Source organism: Leptodactylus fuscus, chromosome 5 (assembly GCF_031893055.1).
Source record: "Leptodactylus fuscus isolate aLepFus1 chromosome 5, aLepFus1.hap2, whole genome shotgun sequence".
In the NCBI taxonomy this organism is placed as follows: Eukaryota; Metazoa; Chordata; class Amphibia; order Anura; family Leptodactylidae; genus Leptodactylus; species Leptodactylus fuscus.
In genome coordinates, this window is record NC_134269.1 from 206392701 (window position 1) to 206410869 (window position 18169).

An 18169-nucleotide genomic window follows, 5' to 3' on the forward strand; every position below is an offset into this window, starting at 1 on the left:
ACAGAGCAAAAATGGCCGTGTTGCTTGTAGCAACCAATCAGTGTCCATATTCCATTTTTCCAGTGCAGTTTAGAAATGTAAAGCTTAGCTCTGATTGGTTGGTAACAAGGCCACTCCTCCTCCCATCATACACGAGGCCTCCAAAAAATCTAGTGCAATGTTAAAGAGTAAAGTGAATTCATCCCCAAAAAGAGTTTCTCAGTCCCATGTGAAAATGGGCAATGGGTGACCAGTAAACCCCCATTAAATGTTACTATGGCCACAACTGGCCATTGTTATCTTTTTATGTGGTAGAGCGCCCTCCTACCACTTTGGAGGATTCCAAAAAATTTTCATCCTACAATTCTAATAACCCAAATAAATATTTAATCATTCATTGAGTCGATCTCTTCTGTAAAGCGGTCAAAAAATTCTATTCCTGAGATTGCCATCCGACTATCAATATGGCCGCCATAATCTCCCATATTGGTTGTCCACAATGTTCTACTTCAAGGGGTTTGCCAGTCTTGGTAATTGATGACCTATCCTTAGGATAGGTCATGAGTTGAAGATCAGCAGGGATCCGAAACCAAGGATCGCCATTGGTCAAGTTTTTGGGTGAGGGCTGAGGCTTCTTCGCTACCTACCAAGTACAACGCTATACATTGTGCATGGTATTGCAGGTCAATCTATTCACAGGCCATGTGACTGAAGAAGGTGACATCACATGGGGTCCTATCCACTGGGGTCCCAGTTATTTGACCCTGCTGATCTTCAGTTGCTGATCTAGAAGATCCCAGAAGATCCCAGAAGACCCCTTTTACAGAGGATTGAGTCATCACCAGGATTGACTTCTTGACCAGCGTATGGCTACCAAGACCCTGATTTTGGTAAGGTGACCCATGAAGAGCCAGAAATGTAGTATTACGTGGTAGCCGTAATACTACATAGAGGGAGGTCCAAAGATTGAGACCCCTCTATGACATCTATTTGCCCAAATAGGAGACAACCACTTTCAGAGAAGAGAACCACTCAAGGATAGATTTTACAATGAAAAATCGGAAGTGCTCTACCTCAACCATAGGGTATTGTAAAAAACAAAAAATTGGGATCCTAAATGATCTTATCTAATGAGGATTTGGATGACTTTCCCCTAAAGCTATAGTACCTACGCTAGGATCTCATGAAGCTTTTCTATCAGTTGTAGCCACTGAGTTGGGATGTGTGCTTATAAAAATATTCACGTGGATTTACTTTCCTCGTGATGATAACGCGCCTTGGGTCTTCGGGGTCTTCCTTTTCATTTTTGTTAGGTCTTAGGGGCTCTTGAGGGTCAGAAGGCTTAACGTCTTGAGCATCCTTGGGTGTGGGGTAATTCAGGGTGGGCTTCTTTCTACTTACATTAAGAGGATCTGGATACAGTTCTGCGCTTCTTGTGTGCCGAATGGGCTCGGGAGTGATAAATCTGGTGATTGGGATTTTGTTTTCCATAGACAAAAATTGTGAATAAGGAGGCAAGTCCATTCCTGGACGGAAAAAATGTTTTGGATTCCTTAGACTTAGCAGGTAGTTGTGCTTTGGAGAATGGTAGACATCATGGCGGTTTTCAAGGGTTTCGTGCTTGAAGACACAGTCGTCGTAGTTAAAGTAGTGCTGTGAAATATGGACATAGGTTAATAACCCAAAAAAATTTCAGGGCATTGATAAAACTTTTTAGATAATTGGCTTTTTGATAGCCCATAGGGCACATTGGTTGGAATTCAGAATTCCTTTTGGTCCAAACACTTGATCTTTTGGAAAGATGACTACTTATGAGTGGCCACCTCTTGAATAAGAATTACAAGAACTTACAAGTAAAGTTAAGGTTCTGCCAGCTGGACCTTACATGGGTGCAAGTCCTGGACTGGTTTTTATGGAGAGAGGACCATGAAAGGACCGGGAATTACATAATACTGCAAGTACATGGTTTTTCAATCTTCCACTGATTCCAAAAACAGGAGGTCACTCATAGTTGATTCTCAATTCATGTTCATGGGAGCCTGACCTCTAGTACACCCTTCAGTGTTGGCCCATTACTTTGTTTTCCCTTCACTGTGGCACCCCTGACCAAACTTTATGCAGGGAACTACAGCACAACCACATTCAAGTACAGGACCACTGTGGTCCCTTCAGTCTCAGGATCAAAGGGGAACCAAGGGATGGCATATTATTGACTGGCATATCTAATGTGTATGGGGCTTTCTTTTTGTTTTTTGTTTGTTTGTTGGATTTCAACATGCCCAACCCTTTAATCTAAGGGAGGGTAAGCCACACCGGATTGCTCACATCTCCTTGGAGGTAAGTTCTTAGACCTGTATGTTCTGACGGACATGATTTCAGTCTTTTGAAAACCCTTAAAGGGCTCACATATTTTTGTCCCTCCATTATTTTTTTCCTAAGATGTACAAAAATGGTGAAGAGTTGCAGAAGTTTTCTATCAGGTGGCTGGACACAATTTGTAAGACTAGGTGAATTTGGGACATCTAAGACACGTCATACCAAGGATCCAAAAATTACATAATTTCCTGAAGGTAACTGATCAGATCACTCTATATTCTAACCTATATTCTTTGTACTACTTATTATACAGGAAGATCACTAGATTGTTATAAAATGTGTAAGCATCATTGGGTCGAATACTTACTGATCCAAAGACGTTGCCGAATCTGTCCATACACAGGTAGCGCCCACTTTTGACTCCCGTAATAACGACTTTGCCTGCGGACTCTGATCTAATCATTAATGCGCCTATAGGGAAAAAAACATAAATGTACATATAATATAGGATAAAAATGTAAAAACGTCACTGTATATCCCCATCACTACACAAAAAGAGTCAACTGGTGGCCCGAGGGTCAAGCTTTTATTTCCCTCTCAAATATTGGGTATCAATCCAGGTAGACTACAGAGTTGTAAATTTGTATGGCACCACATAAAGAAATATTGCATTACCAAATTAGAAATTTTTTCGTGTCCGCTTTTGTCATCCATTTCTTTTCTTATACAACTTGACAAAATTTAGGGAACTTTTTGTATATGACGTTGGTGGTGACACCAGAACTAACACAAAGCTATAACTGCTCTATAGAGAATAGGTTGTTGGAGGGATCTGGGACCATATACTGTAGCTAATGCGCATGGACCATTTTGGTAATATCAGTTTTTGCATTTTTTGATTTTTTTTTGTTATTTTACACTATACTTGATTTTAAGTCTAAGAAACACTTAGCTTAACTACAACGTTGTCTCCCCCACACCTATATAAGTCTCGATCTGGCCCGATGGACTATTCCTTATACATGTGTGCTTAGCCAAATGTTTTTGTGTTTTCAGTGGGTAGAAGGGAGTAAGGTGTTGCCAGACCCTTTTGGTAGAGTCTTATTGTGCCTGTGAATATAAGGATCAGGCATGCCGAAATCCAACATGTCTAATCCTTGTTTTGTCAACAAAGTTAAGAGACCCCATACACAGTTGAGGGTTGGCTGATACTTCCAAAATTTTGGGGTTTCACCAGCATTAATCTAATGTGAGAGGCAGAACTAAATGGGGTGTAGAGGAAGCAGGTGGACCTAAGTCCTGGTACCTAAGGGAGCTCAAAGTCCCTTCTACAATGCAGATCTATTACAGATTTTGTACTAGGGCCCAGAGACCTTATGTTATACCCCGGTGTCCCATACGTTTTTACATGCCACACTTGTTCCCCAACATCATAAAAAACATATAATCCTCTGGATATGAAGAGAACATATTTTTTATACATGATGCAGGACAGTACAGGAGACCACTGGATAGTGAAAATTATAGGGATGGGAAAATCCGGGCAAAACTCCAAGAAAAAAATTGCAGCCCTCCAAAAATTCTTAGAAAAAGATGATTCCTCTTTATTGCCCCATCAGGTGTGACGTTTCAGTCTTATTAATGGGATTTTTTTGTTGAGCATAGAAGGGACTGAAACATCACATCTGATGAGTCGATAACTTTTTTCTACAAATTTTTGGAGGGCTGCAATTTTTTTTATTTTATTGACCTGACTGATATCAGAAAGCAAGAACATACATAAGAGTCCTATAAGAATATTTTTAAAAAAAAGAAAAATTGTACAATTTTAAAGAATTCTAATAAAAATTTTCAAAAATTTGCAGTAAAATTTGTATAGTCAGACTTACTGTAAATGGTTTGGTGGGGAGATCCATCGATGTGGCCATCGTGGTTGATCTGCAGGTGGAAGCTGTTCCATTCGGTGGCTGTGTACAGGTGCATCAGTCGGTCTGGACTTCCCCATCCTGAATTTATTATTGGCGACGAATTGGGAAATGCAACACTGACCTTTAAACTGGTCAGGAAAAAAGTTAAAAGTGCTAACCTATTGCCTTGCCTGATGCTGGACATGACTTTTTTTTTTTTCTTGGGATAGATGCTGGTGAAATCTGATCTCTCTTCTGTCCTCTACTCTGAGGCTTCGATGCTTCCCGAACTTTTTTGCAGTATATATAAAGGCTAGGAGCATAGTGACATCACACAGGAAAAACTTGTTATGAACATCCTTTCTGTCGTAACAGCAGAAATTTAAGAGAGCCCTGAGACATAAAATACTTGAGGAAAGGGAATTCACGTGGGCACCCTGGGAAAATGCTATGCCAAAAAAAAAAAAAAATTATGGGAAAAAAAATTATCTATCAATCTATTTATCTACCCCCTTTCTATCAGTCCCTACATCTTACATTAAGTAATTGATATTTAGGTCACCTAGAATGTAAAATATTTTAAGGTTTCAGAATTTTTGTCTCGTTTTTAATGAAAAGCTGCACGAAGATCAGTTTAAAAAAAAATACGAAAACGTTTTTCATCCTCAAAATTAACTGTAATTTATGATTTTATTGGCATTGCAAATTTAGCATTTTTAGGAAAAAAACATATGAATGGGACATAAAAATAAAATCATGAATTGCGTTCAGTAATGAGGATGGGACAAATCTTTTGAGAGTAGATTTTAGTACTAATATATGTAAATATTATATTTCTTTGAAAAAATATGCAAAATATGCAAAACATGCAAAATCTAAAACAATTCATGTCAAAAAGTTTTATTAGAGGAACATAAAGTTAAAAGTTTAGTTACCAAAATATATTAAAATCTATCTATCTATCTATCTATCTATCTATCTATCTATCTATCTATCTCCTATCTATCTATCTCCTATCTATCTATCTATCTATCTATCTATCTATCTATCTATCTATCATTCTATCTATCTATCTATCTATCTATCTATCTATCTATCTATCTCATATCTATCTATCTATCTATCTATCTATCTATCTATCTGTCTATCTCCTATCTATCATCTATCTATCTATCTATCTATCTATCTATCTATCTATCATTCTATTCTATCTATCTATCTATCTATCTCATATCTATCTATCTATCTATCTATCTATCTATCTATCTATCTAATCTGTCTATCTATCTCATCTATCTATCTATCTATCTCCTATCTATCTATCTATCTATCTATCTATCTATCTATCTATCATTCTATCTATCTATCTATCTATCTATCTATCTATCTATCTATCTATCTCCTATCTATCTATCTATCTATCTATCTATCTATCTAATCTGTCTGTCTATCTATCTCATCTATCTATCTATCTATCTATCTATCTATCTATCTAATCTGTCTGTCTATCTATCTCATCTATCTATCTATCTATCTATCTATCTATCTATCTATCTATTTATCTATTATTTATGTAGTTAGCTATTTACTATTTGTTTCCATCCATTATCAATTTACCTAAGTATCTCTGTTATCCATCTAATATTTCTATCTATCTATCTATCTATCTATCTATCTATCTATCTATCTATCTATCTATCTATCAATCCATCTCATATCTATCTCCCCATTATGTATCTTTATCTATCCATCTAATATGTGTTCATCCAATATCAATCTATGCTTCTGTGTGTCTATCTTTCCATCTATCCATCTATCTATCTATCTATCTATCTATCTATCTATCTATCTCTCTATCTTTTCATATATCTATCTAACCAACCATTTTCTATTTATCTATTATTTATGTATCTGTCCATTTAATATATATCTTTACATCCATTATCTATCTATCTATCTATCTATCTATCTATCTATCTATCTATCTATCTATCTATCTATCTCAATTTTATATCTATCCATCCATGATCTATCTACCTATTTGTCTATATCTATTTATTTATTCTATCATGTTCATCACTTTTCATGTATTATCCTTCTCAGCACTAATTCAGGTACAAGAAGTTTAATTCAATTTTTAACATCTAGAGGGCAGTCATTTAACAGAAAAATGTCTTTCTTGAGCGTGCTGCTGTGTGCTCGGTTCAGTTTCAGGATCCGCCAGTTTGTTCTATGATACAGCATATGGCATAGTTTAGGAAACACAAAGTAATAAAACATCAAACAATAATCTATAACTATAAAAAGATGGTGATAGTTTTTGGAAACACGAACATCTAAACGCTTCAAACTAAATCAAATATATTTAGCAAAAATATTTTTGGATAACATTTTTAAAAGGTAACTCTGCATTCTTTATGTTCCATATATTGAAATTCTAAGTGTCCCATATATTGATTCTAGAACTGAGGCACTATCACTAACAATTTTAGTAAATTCAAATTAAAATAATTTGTATTGAAATAAAATTTACACAAATTCATCTATTTTCGAATTAAACATTTTATCAACTTCTAAAGAAAAGTACAAATATGCAAAAAAAAAAAAAAAAAAATTGACTAGAAATATCTTTATAGAGTATCCAGTAGGATTAAACATCTCCATATTTAGCTCTAAATTACCTGCATTCTGATGTCTTCGGGGCAATATTTAAGGGCTTCATACCCCAAATAGTCAATGCTACAGAGGTACCATGTACCGATGTACGTGGTGACAAGAAGAAAAAAATAAAAGATTAATAATTAATCTCAGGTATTATCTAGAATATGTGAATATTCAGTATCCAGTATTAAAATGGATGGTCTATCCTTAAAGGAGTTTTCGAGTCTAAAAATGTTGATGACCTATCCTAAGACAAGTATCAGATTGGCAAGGATCCAACACCTGGCACCCCCATCGATCATCAGTTCCCTTATACACAGAGAATGGAGCAGGAAGCAGACAGCGCTGTTCTCTGTGTACTGGCCAGATTAGGTACTGCAGTTCACCTTGTCATTCATGTGAATGGGATCAAACCTGCAGTGACTTGGTTCCGCCACTACACAGAGAGCAGAGCTGTCTGGTTCCTGCTCCAATCAATTGCTGATTGATGGGGCCGCCAGGTAAGAGACCCCGACCAATCTAATATTAATTACCTATCTATAGGACAGGCCATTGATATATCTAGCCTGGAAAACCCCTTTAACTTTTGTAATCAATATTAACTTTGGACTGACTCCCCATAATCCCTGACTGAAGGGACTATGGCGATCTTACAAGTGCAGCATTCAGTTTAGTGGGGAGATTTATTACTCCCCGTCACCATTTTCTAGTCCTACTTTTGGTATTGGATGTGCCTTAACTTCCAGCCAGGACATATTCACTCGAATGAGCCTCTTAGTCTGCAGTCAGCCACAATCAAAAATATAATGCTGTGTCTTTGTTTAAAGGGGTTTAAGGGATTTAAATATTGGTGAAAATCATATAGGGTTAAACATAATTACACTACTTTGGTACTTGTTATGCCGATCACTGACAGTCATCAAATTTTAACTAAGTTCATTTGACCAAGAGGTTCTACACTTGGCACTATTCATTTACTGTAATCGTAACAAGTTACAGCAATTCTGATTGGAAGTGACGCCCTAAAGGCACCATTCCCAGTGGATGAACCTTAGTTTTAGATTGTAAATCCTGTTACTATAAAATGATAAAGTGAACAGATTGCTAGAAGGTCATTCAAAAGACTTCGGTGTTATGTAAGAATTGGAAGCCTGCAGACAATAAGGTGAGATTCTTAGTTTGAGGATCGTAGCCATATTCTGTCACAACGCTTAGGATCAGACGGGGAGCAGACGGTACAGATTAGCCGCTGTAGTCTGGTGGTCATTGCTTCTGCTTTACAGGCCAGTAACATCACGTTCATTCCTTACGTTGTCTGTGTGCAGCTCAGTACCATGCAAGCTCATGCAATTTGCAACGTCACTGCAATTTATTAACCCCATAGTAGTATGGCAATAGAAGTGGTAAGGAGCCCATGACCTTCAAAGCTCTACGTCCAAGATCACTCTTTGATCAAGCATTTTTTATATTTCACCGTATCTATATATTAGCATCATAAACTATTATTTGGGATACTGAATTGCCAATACTAATGGATCATAAAATATTAGGTGGGAAAATTACAGTTTAGTGCTGTATATAGAAGATCTGGGTAATGGATATTTAATACTATGGAAGGTGCTGAGTGACAAAGTCAACAGAGATGGCAATCTTTACAAGTCACACAAAGTCCTCATATCACCCTTGTCATCTCACCTTCATATCATGGATACTGAAAACTGCAAAGTCGTCTGATCTGCCGTGAGATAGCCAATACTAAGGACGTCAGTGTGGAAAACTTTAGGTTTATCCATAAACTGGGACCAAATAAGGACAATTGTTCTTAATTAAAATAATTACAATATGATACATTATATCTTTTTGGGGATACATGCACTGGGGTCTGGGGGTAGTACATAATAATAATAAAAAATAAAATAATAATAATAATAATAATAATAAAAAATAAAATAATAATAATAATAATAATAATAATAATAACAATAAAATAAGATATATTCACCTACCCCTGGTTCTAAGTTCAGGAGGCATGCCCCCCATTTCCTCCAGGGCATAGACCACCCAGGCTGAAAGTACAGAAGCTCAGGTGACCACTGCAGACAATCAGTGGTTATTTCAATATCTTAGGCTTTGTGGTAGGAGTTGGAACTGCATATTTTTCCTAATTAAAGTCTGATACTAATATATTTTTCCTAATCTGTTTTTATTTTCCGATTCTTACCGTTTTTATTCTATTTTCTGTACATGATTATTGATGTGGCCAACTTGCCTGTTAACAACATCCATATATTTGCTATACAGCACCCACCTGGACTCTAGGGACCAGATATGTCCATTAACTTCTATGGAAGACTGTTGTGGGCATGCTCTGTGACCTATGGTGAGGAGGAGCAGAGCTGTGACCATCAGCTATTATGAATGGTTGATCCTGAGTTATCTATATATTATCTTTATTGTAATCTCAGTAAAGATTAAAAAAAATCTCAATAATTTGCTATACAGCACCCACATGGACTATATGGACCAGATATATCCATTAACTTCTATGGAAGACTGTTGTGGGCATGCTCTGTGACCTATGGTGAGGAGGAGCCGAGCTGTGACCATCAGCTATTATGAATGGTTGATCCTGAGTTATCTATATATTATCTTTATTGTAATCTCAGTAAAGATAAAAAAAATCTCAATAAGCAAAAGAATCAGAACACAATCCCTTTTCTATATGCTTGAATCCATTTGGTTATTTATGTTTAAACAAGTAAAAAAAAGTGATATAGAAATATCAAAAGTAATTTTTTTAATGTAATTTAATTATTATACAGTGATAAAATAGCAAAAAAAATAAAAAATTTTTAATAAAAATACAATAGCAAAAAATATTTTGAAAAAAAAATAAAAAAAAAGATTGAATAAAAATCCACTAAGAGTAACATAAGTTTGTATTAAGAAATAACATATTAGCAAAATAAAAAAAAAAATATTAGAAAAATATAAAAAAGCTGGATCCAAAAAAACCATAACATTTTTAATGTCATTTAATTATTGAACAATAACACATAGCCAATAAATTTTTGACAACATCTGAAAAAATAAAAAAGATTAAACCAAAAATTTGAAGTAACATTTGTATTGTAAGTTTATTCTTAAAAAGTAATATATTAGAGAAAAATATAAAATAAAAAAGCAGTAAAGGTATTTAAAAAAAAAAAAAAAAAAAAAAATGTTATAAAATACCGCAAGTGGAATAGTAGAAAAATAATGTCAACCATGTGATAATGTGGTGCGATAAGAGTAAGCCAAGGGATATAGCTCAGCTGACTGTCATCTAACGTCTATACACAACATGAAGGCAACTTTCTTCTCAAATATCCGTAACTGTCTACGTGTGTCCTTGAGCACATCACTTTATTGGATGGGTTTCCTACTCCGCACATCGGCCCTATCCTTTGTTGACCTGTTTAGAAAACCAATATTTACTCTCCAGGCTGAAGCTAAAATAAACTTCCTGGGCCAATATCCCCTTTCCAGTAACGTAAATCACGGAGATTAACAGCTACGTATAGGGCACATCACCATGTATCTTTTAATAGATAGTTGTCAGCTCCATCCTGAGTATTCTGCCTTAGCTCAAGCAATGGGGATAAGTATTTTGCTGACTACACTGGAAAACGTTAAAGAATTTTAAGCGTGGGTGGTTCCGTGTGAAGGAAGCCCCACCCATTGACCTATTAGAGAACTATAGCTGGTGGCTCAGTGGTTAGCACTGAAGCCTTGCAGCGCTGGAGTCCTGGGTTTCAATCCTGCCAGGAACAACATCTGAAAGGAGTTTGTATGTTCTCCCCGTGTTTGTTTGGAATTCCTCCCATACCACAAAGACATACTGATAGGAAAGAAAAATGTACATTTTGAGGCTCACAATCTATATATAAAAAAAAAAACAAAAAACCTGTTGATTGGGTGTTGAGCAGGAATATATATCTAGGTGCACAAAATCCAAGAAAAGGGCGGTGCTTGTGTTTAGACACCACCCCCACTTAGCAGTCACAGCTTGAACCCCCAATATCGCAGATCTGGGTGTTAGCCCTATGATGACTAGTTATATTAGTTGTCCTGGAGTTATAACAAACTCAAGGATGGCTGGTATGGGTGTAAATCATACCTACGTGCTCTGTGTTACGTGCTACAGTCCTGATCCCCTTTTCCTCTCCTGCTAGGACTCCCCAGGCTGGAAGGGGAAAGATTGACATGACCACGGAGAAAAGTCAGTAGCTAGTATGGAACTGGTGATGTATGTCAGTGATGTCACCAGTCTCTCAATGAAGAGTGTCTACTCTTGAAGGGAAAATTAAGCAGCTATATTGAATTTTTTTTTGGTATAATGGCTGTCAACCCTCCTTTCTAGAAATTAAATTAAGCTGAATGTATGTTTGGCAGGGCATTTGGGGTAATAAATGTCCCCTGGGAAAACTCGGAGAAGATTGGTTGTAGCGTCATCCACTTCACATTGACTCCTTTACCACTTGACCTCTAGATAAGGCATGTTGAAAGTACAAGTTGTAAGGTGCGGGCAGCAAAGTGCTTACGGTCACTTTATCTAAATACCATCACAGATTGTTAGATCTCCCAGCATTGATTCTGACTCTGCAAATTTTTTTTCTTTAGCTGGAAAAAAGTTTAGGTTACAAGTGCAATGACGGAGCAAAAAAATGAGTGAATAGAACCCGAATAAATATTCCATGAATCACTATTATAATTCAGGGTCTCTTTAGACCCCAGAGTATAATAAGTGGAGACTCGGGAGAGTTCCAGAAAAAAGATACTCACCTCCCCTCTCCCGGGCTCCCTTGTGGCATCTGGTGATCTTTTCCAGATGTCTTATGTCCTCCTGGGTGATGTCAGTGACGCTGGGTCATCATTGACTCCCATGATTGGGTCTCAATAGTCACATGAGACATGTGAATGTCATGATACTGTAACACAAGAATGGTGAGGTTGACAAGTTATGTTTCTGCACATCGACGGGCCTCAGATTATATATATAATAGTCTGGTTCAGACTGAACTATAAAACTTGCGGGAAAACCTGGTAAGTATTCGAGAAACAAAGCGTGCAAGGGTCGTCCATAGAATTAGTTAAGAATTCCTAGCAGAGTGAGCAGGACCTATAAGTCTCTGCACACTTGCAAAAACAGTCTCCACAAAGAGACATAGTCCTCCTCCTGACCCACATCAGTGGTCTCTCTCATAGTCAACTAGTACCCTGCTCTGCCTTCATGAGAGGAAAAACCCCAAACAGACTTGGGTGTCTCTTCCTTTTGGGAGGGATTTTCTGGTAAGTAAATCCCAAGTAAACTCATAAGGGTGTTTGAAAGTCAGGCATTGACTTATAGGGATCTACCTTCCCAAAGGTGGTGCTAGAGGAACAATGTTCTTTTTTTCCAGCAGGGAAAATTATTTGCATATCCTTTTCCACTAAACATTTTTGGGATTTAAAACCTTTGACAATCTCCTCCTTCCTTCTGTCTCTCTACATAGTGACCATGGTATTTGTAGTTCAACCCCCTGATTTTAGACTCCTGACCTATCTTCTATCTCTTTGTGTCATCCTTTGGCTCTTCAAGCGATGACCTCTGGCTTTGGCTCCGACCTTCTTGACTGATGTTTCTAACCATGTACCTGCCACCAGTCTCCAAATACTTTGGTAATTGCAATCTGGAAATCCAATTGGGAAAGTCCATATCTTCTTGCATTGGTTAAATGTCAAGAGAAGGGACACTTAACTGGTTGGGGGGGTTCGCAGGTAGGAATTCGGAGGGGAATTAGAGGCAATTGTCCACCTGAGTTATCTCTCCAAATTCCGGCCTTGTGGATTCAAAGCTGAAAACCCTGCCTGAAGCTCAAGGGTCCATGGTTTGGGCAGTGCGTCAGCTGTTTCCTCTGGTCCTCGGACTAAGATAAGATAAGATAAGATAATCTTTTGGGCCAGGTGACTACTACAGCCACTGCTGATCATTGCTGCCCCCAATATCATATAAAAAAATGAAAATAATATAAATATATCATAAAGCAGATTGTAAAAATATGTTTGATCAATTTTTAATATGTAAGAAAATAAAAATAAATCCCTTTAATGCTCCTTGTTTTTTCTGAGAATTTGCTGGAAGGCTATGGGTCTTCTGGTTCCTAAAAGAGCGTTTTATCACTTGGCTCCTTTAATAGATTGAAAGGCTTTGCCCAGAATACTCATAAAATTTGCTTGCACAAAACACACATCGCTGTTGTTGCTAACCTACAAAAAGGCCACATTGCAATTGGAACGAGTCCAGAGACAAGTGACCAAATTAATATGCGGTATGTAAGCTCTCGTAGGTATGTGGAAAGGAATTGCAACATTCAGAGGCTATTAATAAAGCTATAGATCTTATCACCGATGGGCGGCCTGCTGTTACAGTTGTCCACGGAGATCCCGGTTTTATCATTTTGGGGGAACATGGTAGATGCAATACATATATACTATTGGATTTCAAAAATTTCAAAAATCTTCCATGCTGAAGTTCAGATTTTATAGGAAATGTATTCTCAGCTTTTAGGTTCTGGTTTAATCGAGAAACCTGGGTAAAAAAACTGAAAATGTAGAGTCATCCAACTCAACTCCAAAGCTTTACTTAGCCAGTTCTTGATGATGTAGAAGTCCACATTGTCTTCTAGGATGCCACTGCTGTAGCCGGGCTTCCCAGGAAAGTTCTCAGTTCCCAGGAAAGTTTTGGCAACTATGGCCTAGAACCTAATCAGGTTAACAGACTGTAAGAAGACCACATTGGATCCAAGGGTTTCTTCCAGTTCTCAGGCTGTTGGAGCCTGAAGTGTGGAAAGGCAGGTCATGAAATGTGGCCTATTACTGATTGGGTACCAATTGCCTATCAGCTGTGATGTTACCGGTACCCAACATGTGACCACTGAGGCCAGAGACAGGCCTCAGCACTCACCTAAGCCCTTTCCCTTCTGGCCTGAGCAGTCTTAGGATCAAAGGGAGCAGATGACAAGATGCCCAAACTGAGGACCAGAGGTGGGTGACAAGGGGTGAACCTAGGGTTTGTACCGCCTGAGGTGGATGTCAGAAAGCTGCCCCCCCCCCGGAGGAGGGGGCGGAGCGGAGGGGGCAGGGCCGAGTGGAGGGGCGGGGTGGAGCGAGCGTCGTTAGCAGGCAGAGAGCAGGCAGGGAGAGGACCTGCTCTCCGCTAAGCGTGAGGGGCGGCTTCTGGAGCAGCGCTGCGTCCACAGGATCGCCCCAATCCACCGCTCGCTTCCTGTGCCGGGCTGCTGAGACGGTGATGCTAAGCCAGTCCAGGACAACTTGTCCTGGACTGGCTTAGGTCAGCAAAAATGCCGCCCTCCTCCGGGGCCCCGGCATAGCGCCGCCTGAAGCGGTCACTTCAGGTCGCCTCATGGGAGGTGCGGCACTGTGGGTGAGTATAATTTTTTACTCCCAGAGTTAATTGTCCATTTTTCCCTGTAACACCCCTTTAAAAGTTGGGCACCTCCAAAAATTGTGCTGTGATTTGAGTTCTGTATGAGTTATGCATTTTACTATAAAGAAGAGAGAAAACTTTCAGGTTGACCGGATCTTCTTTATTCTCGATAGTAATATCATGGACTCTGCAGGCTATTGGTGGGCTGTCCAGATTTTTTGTGGACTTTATTGAGTGGTCACAGTTTGTACTTGTGTAAACTGGAGTGGAGGAGGTAAGACTAGTTCTCACAGTTATTCACTTGAGATCACGTAGTTCCTGGAATAGTTGTGTATTTTGGCCGTTTGTGTTGTAGTTCAAAGAACCCACCTGAACAAATGATCAGACTTTTTTGGATGGATATTCCATGGCAATCATTAATATTACTTCTTGTGCCAAGTTGTTGTTGGATTTAGGGGAAGGTATATAGATGACATAATAATATATAACCACATAGGGATGTAGTCACAGTTCCCAACGTGTGAAGATAGGGTCCCATCGCGTATCACTAGCTTAATGGTGGACTTCACACAAGTAGGTGCAAATTCAATCACCGTGTATTATGTAAAGCTGAGTGAACGTTTTCAGTCAACAATGACCTTCCTCAGACTCTACACCAAAATACAAAATCACAGTGTTACACAACATAGAAATACCAGTGTTACAAAATAGTTACAGACAAACATCACAGGTGAATAGTCACATATTGTCGATAAATAGGTGTTTTTCCTGGTGACAATGCACAAATAACATATATATATATATATATATATATATATATATATATATATACTATATGTACGTGTGCGTGTGTGTGTGTGTGTGTGTGTGTGTGTGTGTGAAGGCCATGTATGGAACAGATAGGGTCTTCACGTAGGGTTCTTCCAATAGAATTATACCCAGCATGTAATAGCGATGGGTTAAGGAATATCCATAGAATAATAACTCAACTTTACATAATAAATGGTGATTGAATTTGCATCAGCTTGTGTGATAATAATATATCACATTACCTGTCCAGTAACTGAAGTTACCAAAAATATAGTCAACAGGTATAACATGGATTTTCTGAAGCTGAGACAACATTATATCATGGATTGCTTCCCAGTGTCTGCCCTGTTTCTCTGCTTGTACTAAATGGTCCTTCAAGACCCTCAGTCCTCCTTGGCCCACATTGCTTAGTATTGGAGAAAACCACTAATTGAACTAATTATTATAATATGACCAGGACTGAGATCCTGCTTGTGAATGGAAGATATAGACAATTTAGGGCTTATATAGCATTACAATATTATTTGAGGATGGGCAAGTTATTTCTGTTCTCAAAAGGGATGGACCGGTGGTGTCTCCAGCATCACCTCTGACCAGATAAGTTCTCACTAGGGTTGAGCCGATCCTGACTTTTCAGGATCGATTTTGAAATCCGATTTCCGATCATTTTTCATTCGAACCCGATCTCGATCCCAATTCTGATCCCAATGCAAGTCAATGGGATTTTTTTACGAATCGACGATTGGATTTTAAAAACAATCCTATTCACTATACAGCATGAAATCTAACAATTGAACACTTTAATTGTTAGAATCCACGCTGTGTAGTGATTTTTTTTTTAATCACTACGTAGCCAGAGGATTTTTTTTTAATCCTCTGGCTACTTAGTCCCCCCTGGTGTCCACTTACCTGCAGAGATGGCTGGTCCGGTGCCCGGTGTTCTCGTTCTTCTTTGCCTCGCTGCCCCCTGCCTCCCAGGTTAGGAGAGTGTGGGCGGGTACTGGGAGGGGAGACATCACATCTCGCCTCCCAGTACCCGCCCACACTCTCCTAAGCCACAAGCCCCGCCTTCTTCCTAGCGCTTTAACACTAACCTGGGAGGCAGGGACGAAGAAGAATGAGAACACCGGACACCGGACCAGCCATCTCTGCAGGTAAGTAGCTACTAGAGATGATAGCTAGTCTCCCATTAGAATGAATGGACGCAGCCAGCACGCAGGAGGTTAAGGCTGTGTGCCGGCTGCTTCCATTTATTCTTATGGAACTGCAGCAGAGCCTTCACTCTGAGTATACACTCCGCTCAGAATGAGAGGAATGTATACTCAGTGTGAAGGCTAACATTGTTAGCTTTTCCCACAGTGCTTGGCCAGTAGCAAAGCATTGTGGGAAATAATCACCGATCTCGATCCCACCTAAAAAGATCAACCTCAACCCTAGTTCTCACTAACCTATATTTATATATACATAGGCTTCACAAATCTTCAATAGGGAATAGAGAAGTTATCAGGGCCTGGGGGGGGGGGGCATAGCATCAACTGACCTGGAGTCTATTTTTTGGATACACTTTGTACTGGACAAGGTCAAACTCATTCTCACGGTTATTCACTTCAGCCCACGTAGCCATCTCTATGTTTGTATTTTTTGGTTGTTTATGTTGCAGTTCCAAGGACCCACCTGAGCAAATGATGAGTCTTTTTTTGGCAATGGCAAATACTTAATATTCTTTTCACCTCTATGACAAATCAATAGTAGATGTGGGCGACGTTATATCGATGACATTATAATATGGCGTTTTTGGATCACCTGATCACTATCTCTCTAGTAAGTGAGTTCAATAGAAAAAAAGGTGGTGTCTAAGTGCACCATGGACATTCTGATCCCAGGACAACGGTCACCATGTTGTATAGCAATGGGCACAATTAGCAAAAAAAAAAAAAAAAAAAAATTTGAAGAGGGGGAAATAGAAGAGAATTATCTCCCCTGCTCTGTCTTATTTCCGTCTTGTACCCATCGACACATCCAGAAAAAACTGTCAACCATCTTGGCCAAAACTACTTGTGGAGGAAGGTACTCTAGGTAATTCTATTAATCTGGCTCAGTCCAATAATAGGGTTGGGGGGATATTGTCACTCCATAAGGAGAGACCACCATATAGGTGTGTGGAGTCTTTTAAGCCATGAGCGCTCCACTGCAAAGGAACATGGGAAGAACATGCAAATCTGACTTCCATGATGTAATTAGGATGTCAGTGCCTCAAGTATGTACACCAATAGAGGCTAATACAGCCGAAATCTGGGGTATGTACGGGGGATATACACAACTGTTATCTTTAGCGTCACTCAAAAATATGGTTTTATTGTATTATAAAATATGGGCCACAGTAGTGGCACTGGTTCTCATCAATATGTATTTTCAATGTCTACACATAGTTAAAGGGATTATCCAGCTTCCCCAAAATATTTGCAAATACATCCACAGCAGTGCTCTATCCTGTGTCCTTGTGCAGCCTTTGCTTGGCTTTATTTTACTTGCTGCACCTTGTATAACTGTTATCTACATGCAGTGAATTTCTGGACAAACTACATTTCCCACGATTCATCTGCCAGTTCTCACTCTGTATACCCTTGCAGTGAAATGAAACATAATAAATCACTCCCACATCCGAGGTCCCGTGATGCTCTGATGTTTCGTTTGCAAGCTCATTCCCTCCTACCCCTGTGAACAGCAAACACGAAGAGTGAGATCAGGCAGATGGATCATGGGAAATGTAGTTTGACCACAGATTCTCTGTATGCAAATATCAGTAAAACAAGGAGCAGCAAGTAAATCACTCCCAAATCCGAGGTCATGTGATGCTCTGATGTTTCGTTTGCAAGCTCATTCCCTCCTAACCCTGTGAACAGCAAACACGGAGAATGAGATCAGGCAGATGGATCATGGGAAATGTAGTTTGTCCACAGATTCTCTGCATGCAAATAACAGTAACACAAGGAGCAGCAAGTAAAATAAAGCCAAGCAAAGGGTGTAC

The 18169-nt window shown here is 38.8% G+C and overlaps 1 protein-coding gene across 1 annotated transcript; it reads right to left on the minus strand.

Annotated features, from left to right (window-relative positions):
• Positions 1 to 1176: 1176 nt before the first annotated feature.
• Positions 1177 to 4407, minus strand: FGF23 (fibroblast growth factor 23). Its single transcript, XM_075276448.1, has 3 exons — positions 4185 to 4407; positions 2663 to 2766; positions 1177 to 1632 (listed from the first exon to the last, which is right to left on the minus strand). The coding sequence occupies exons 1-3, from the start codon at positions 4405 to 4407 to the stop codon at positions 1177 to 1179; spliced, it is 783 nt and encodes a 260-aa protein (XP_075132549.1).
• Between the last annotated feature and the right edge of the window lie 13762 nt (positions 4408 to 18169).

Excerpts from the sequence above, each read along its gene's own strand:
- FGF23 (XM_075276448.1), bottom strand. The coding sequence starts at position 4,407 with ATGTCCAGCATCAGGCAAGGCAATAGGTTAGCACTTTTAACTTTTTTC. Across the intron at positions 2,767-4,184 it reads TCCCCACCAAACCATTTACA|GCGCATTAATGATTAGATCA; the intron begins GTAAGTCTGACT and ends TTTTCCCTATAG. Across the intron at positions 1,633-2,662 it reads TCGGCAACGTCTTTGGATCA|CACTACTTTAACTACGACGA; the intron begins GTAAGTATTCGA and ends CATATTTCACAG.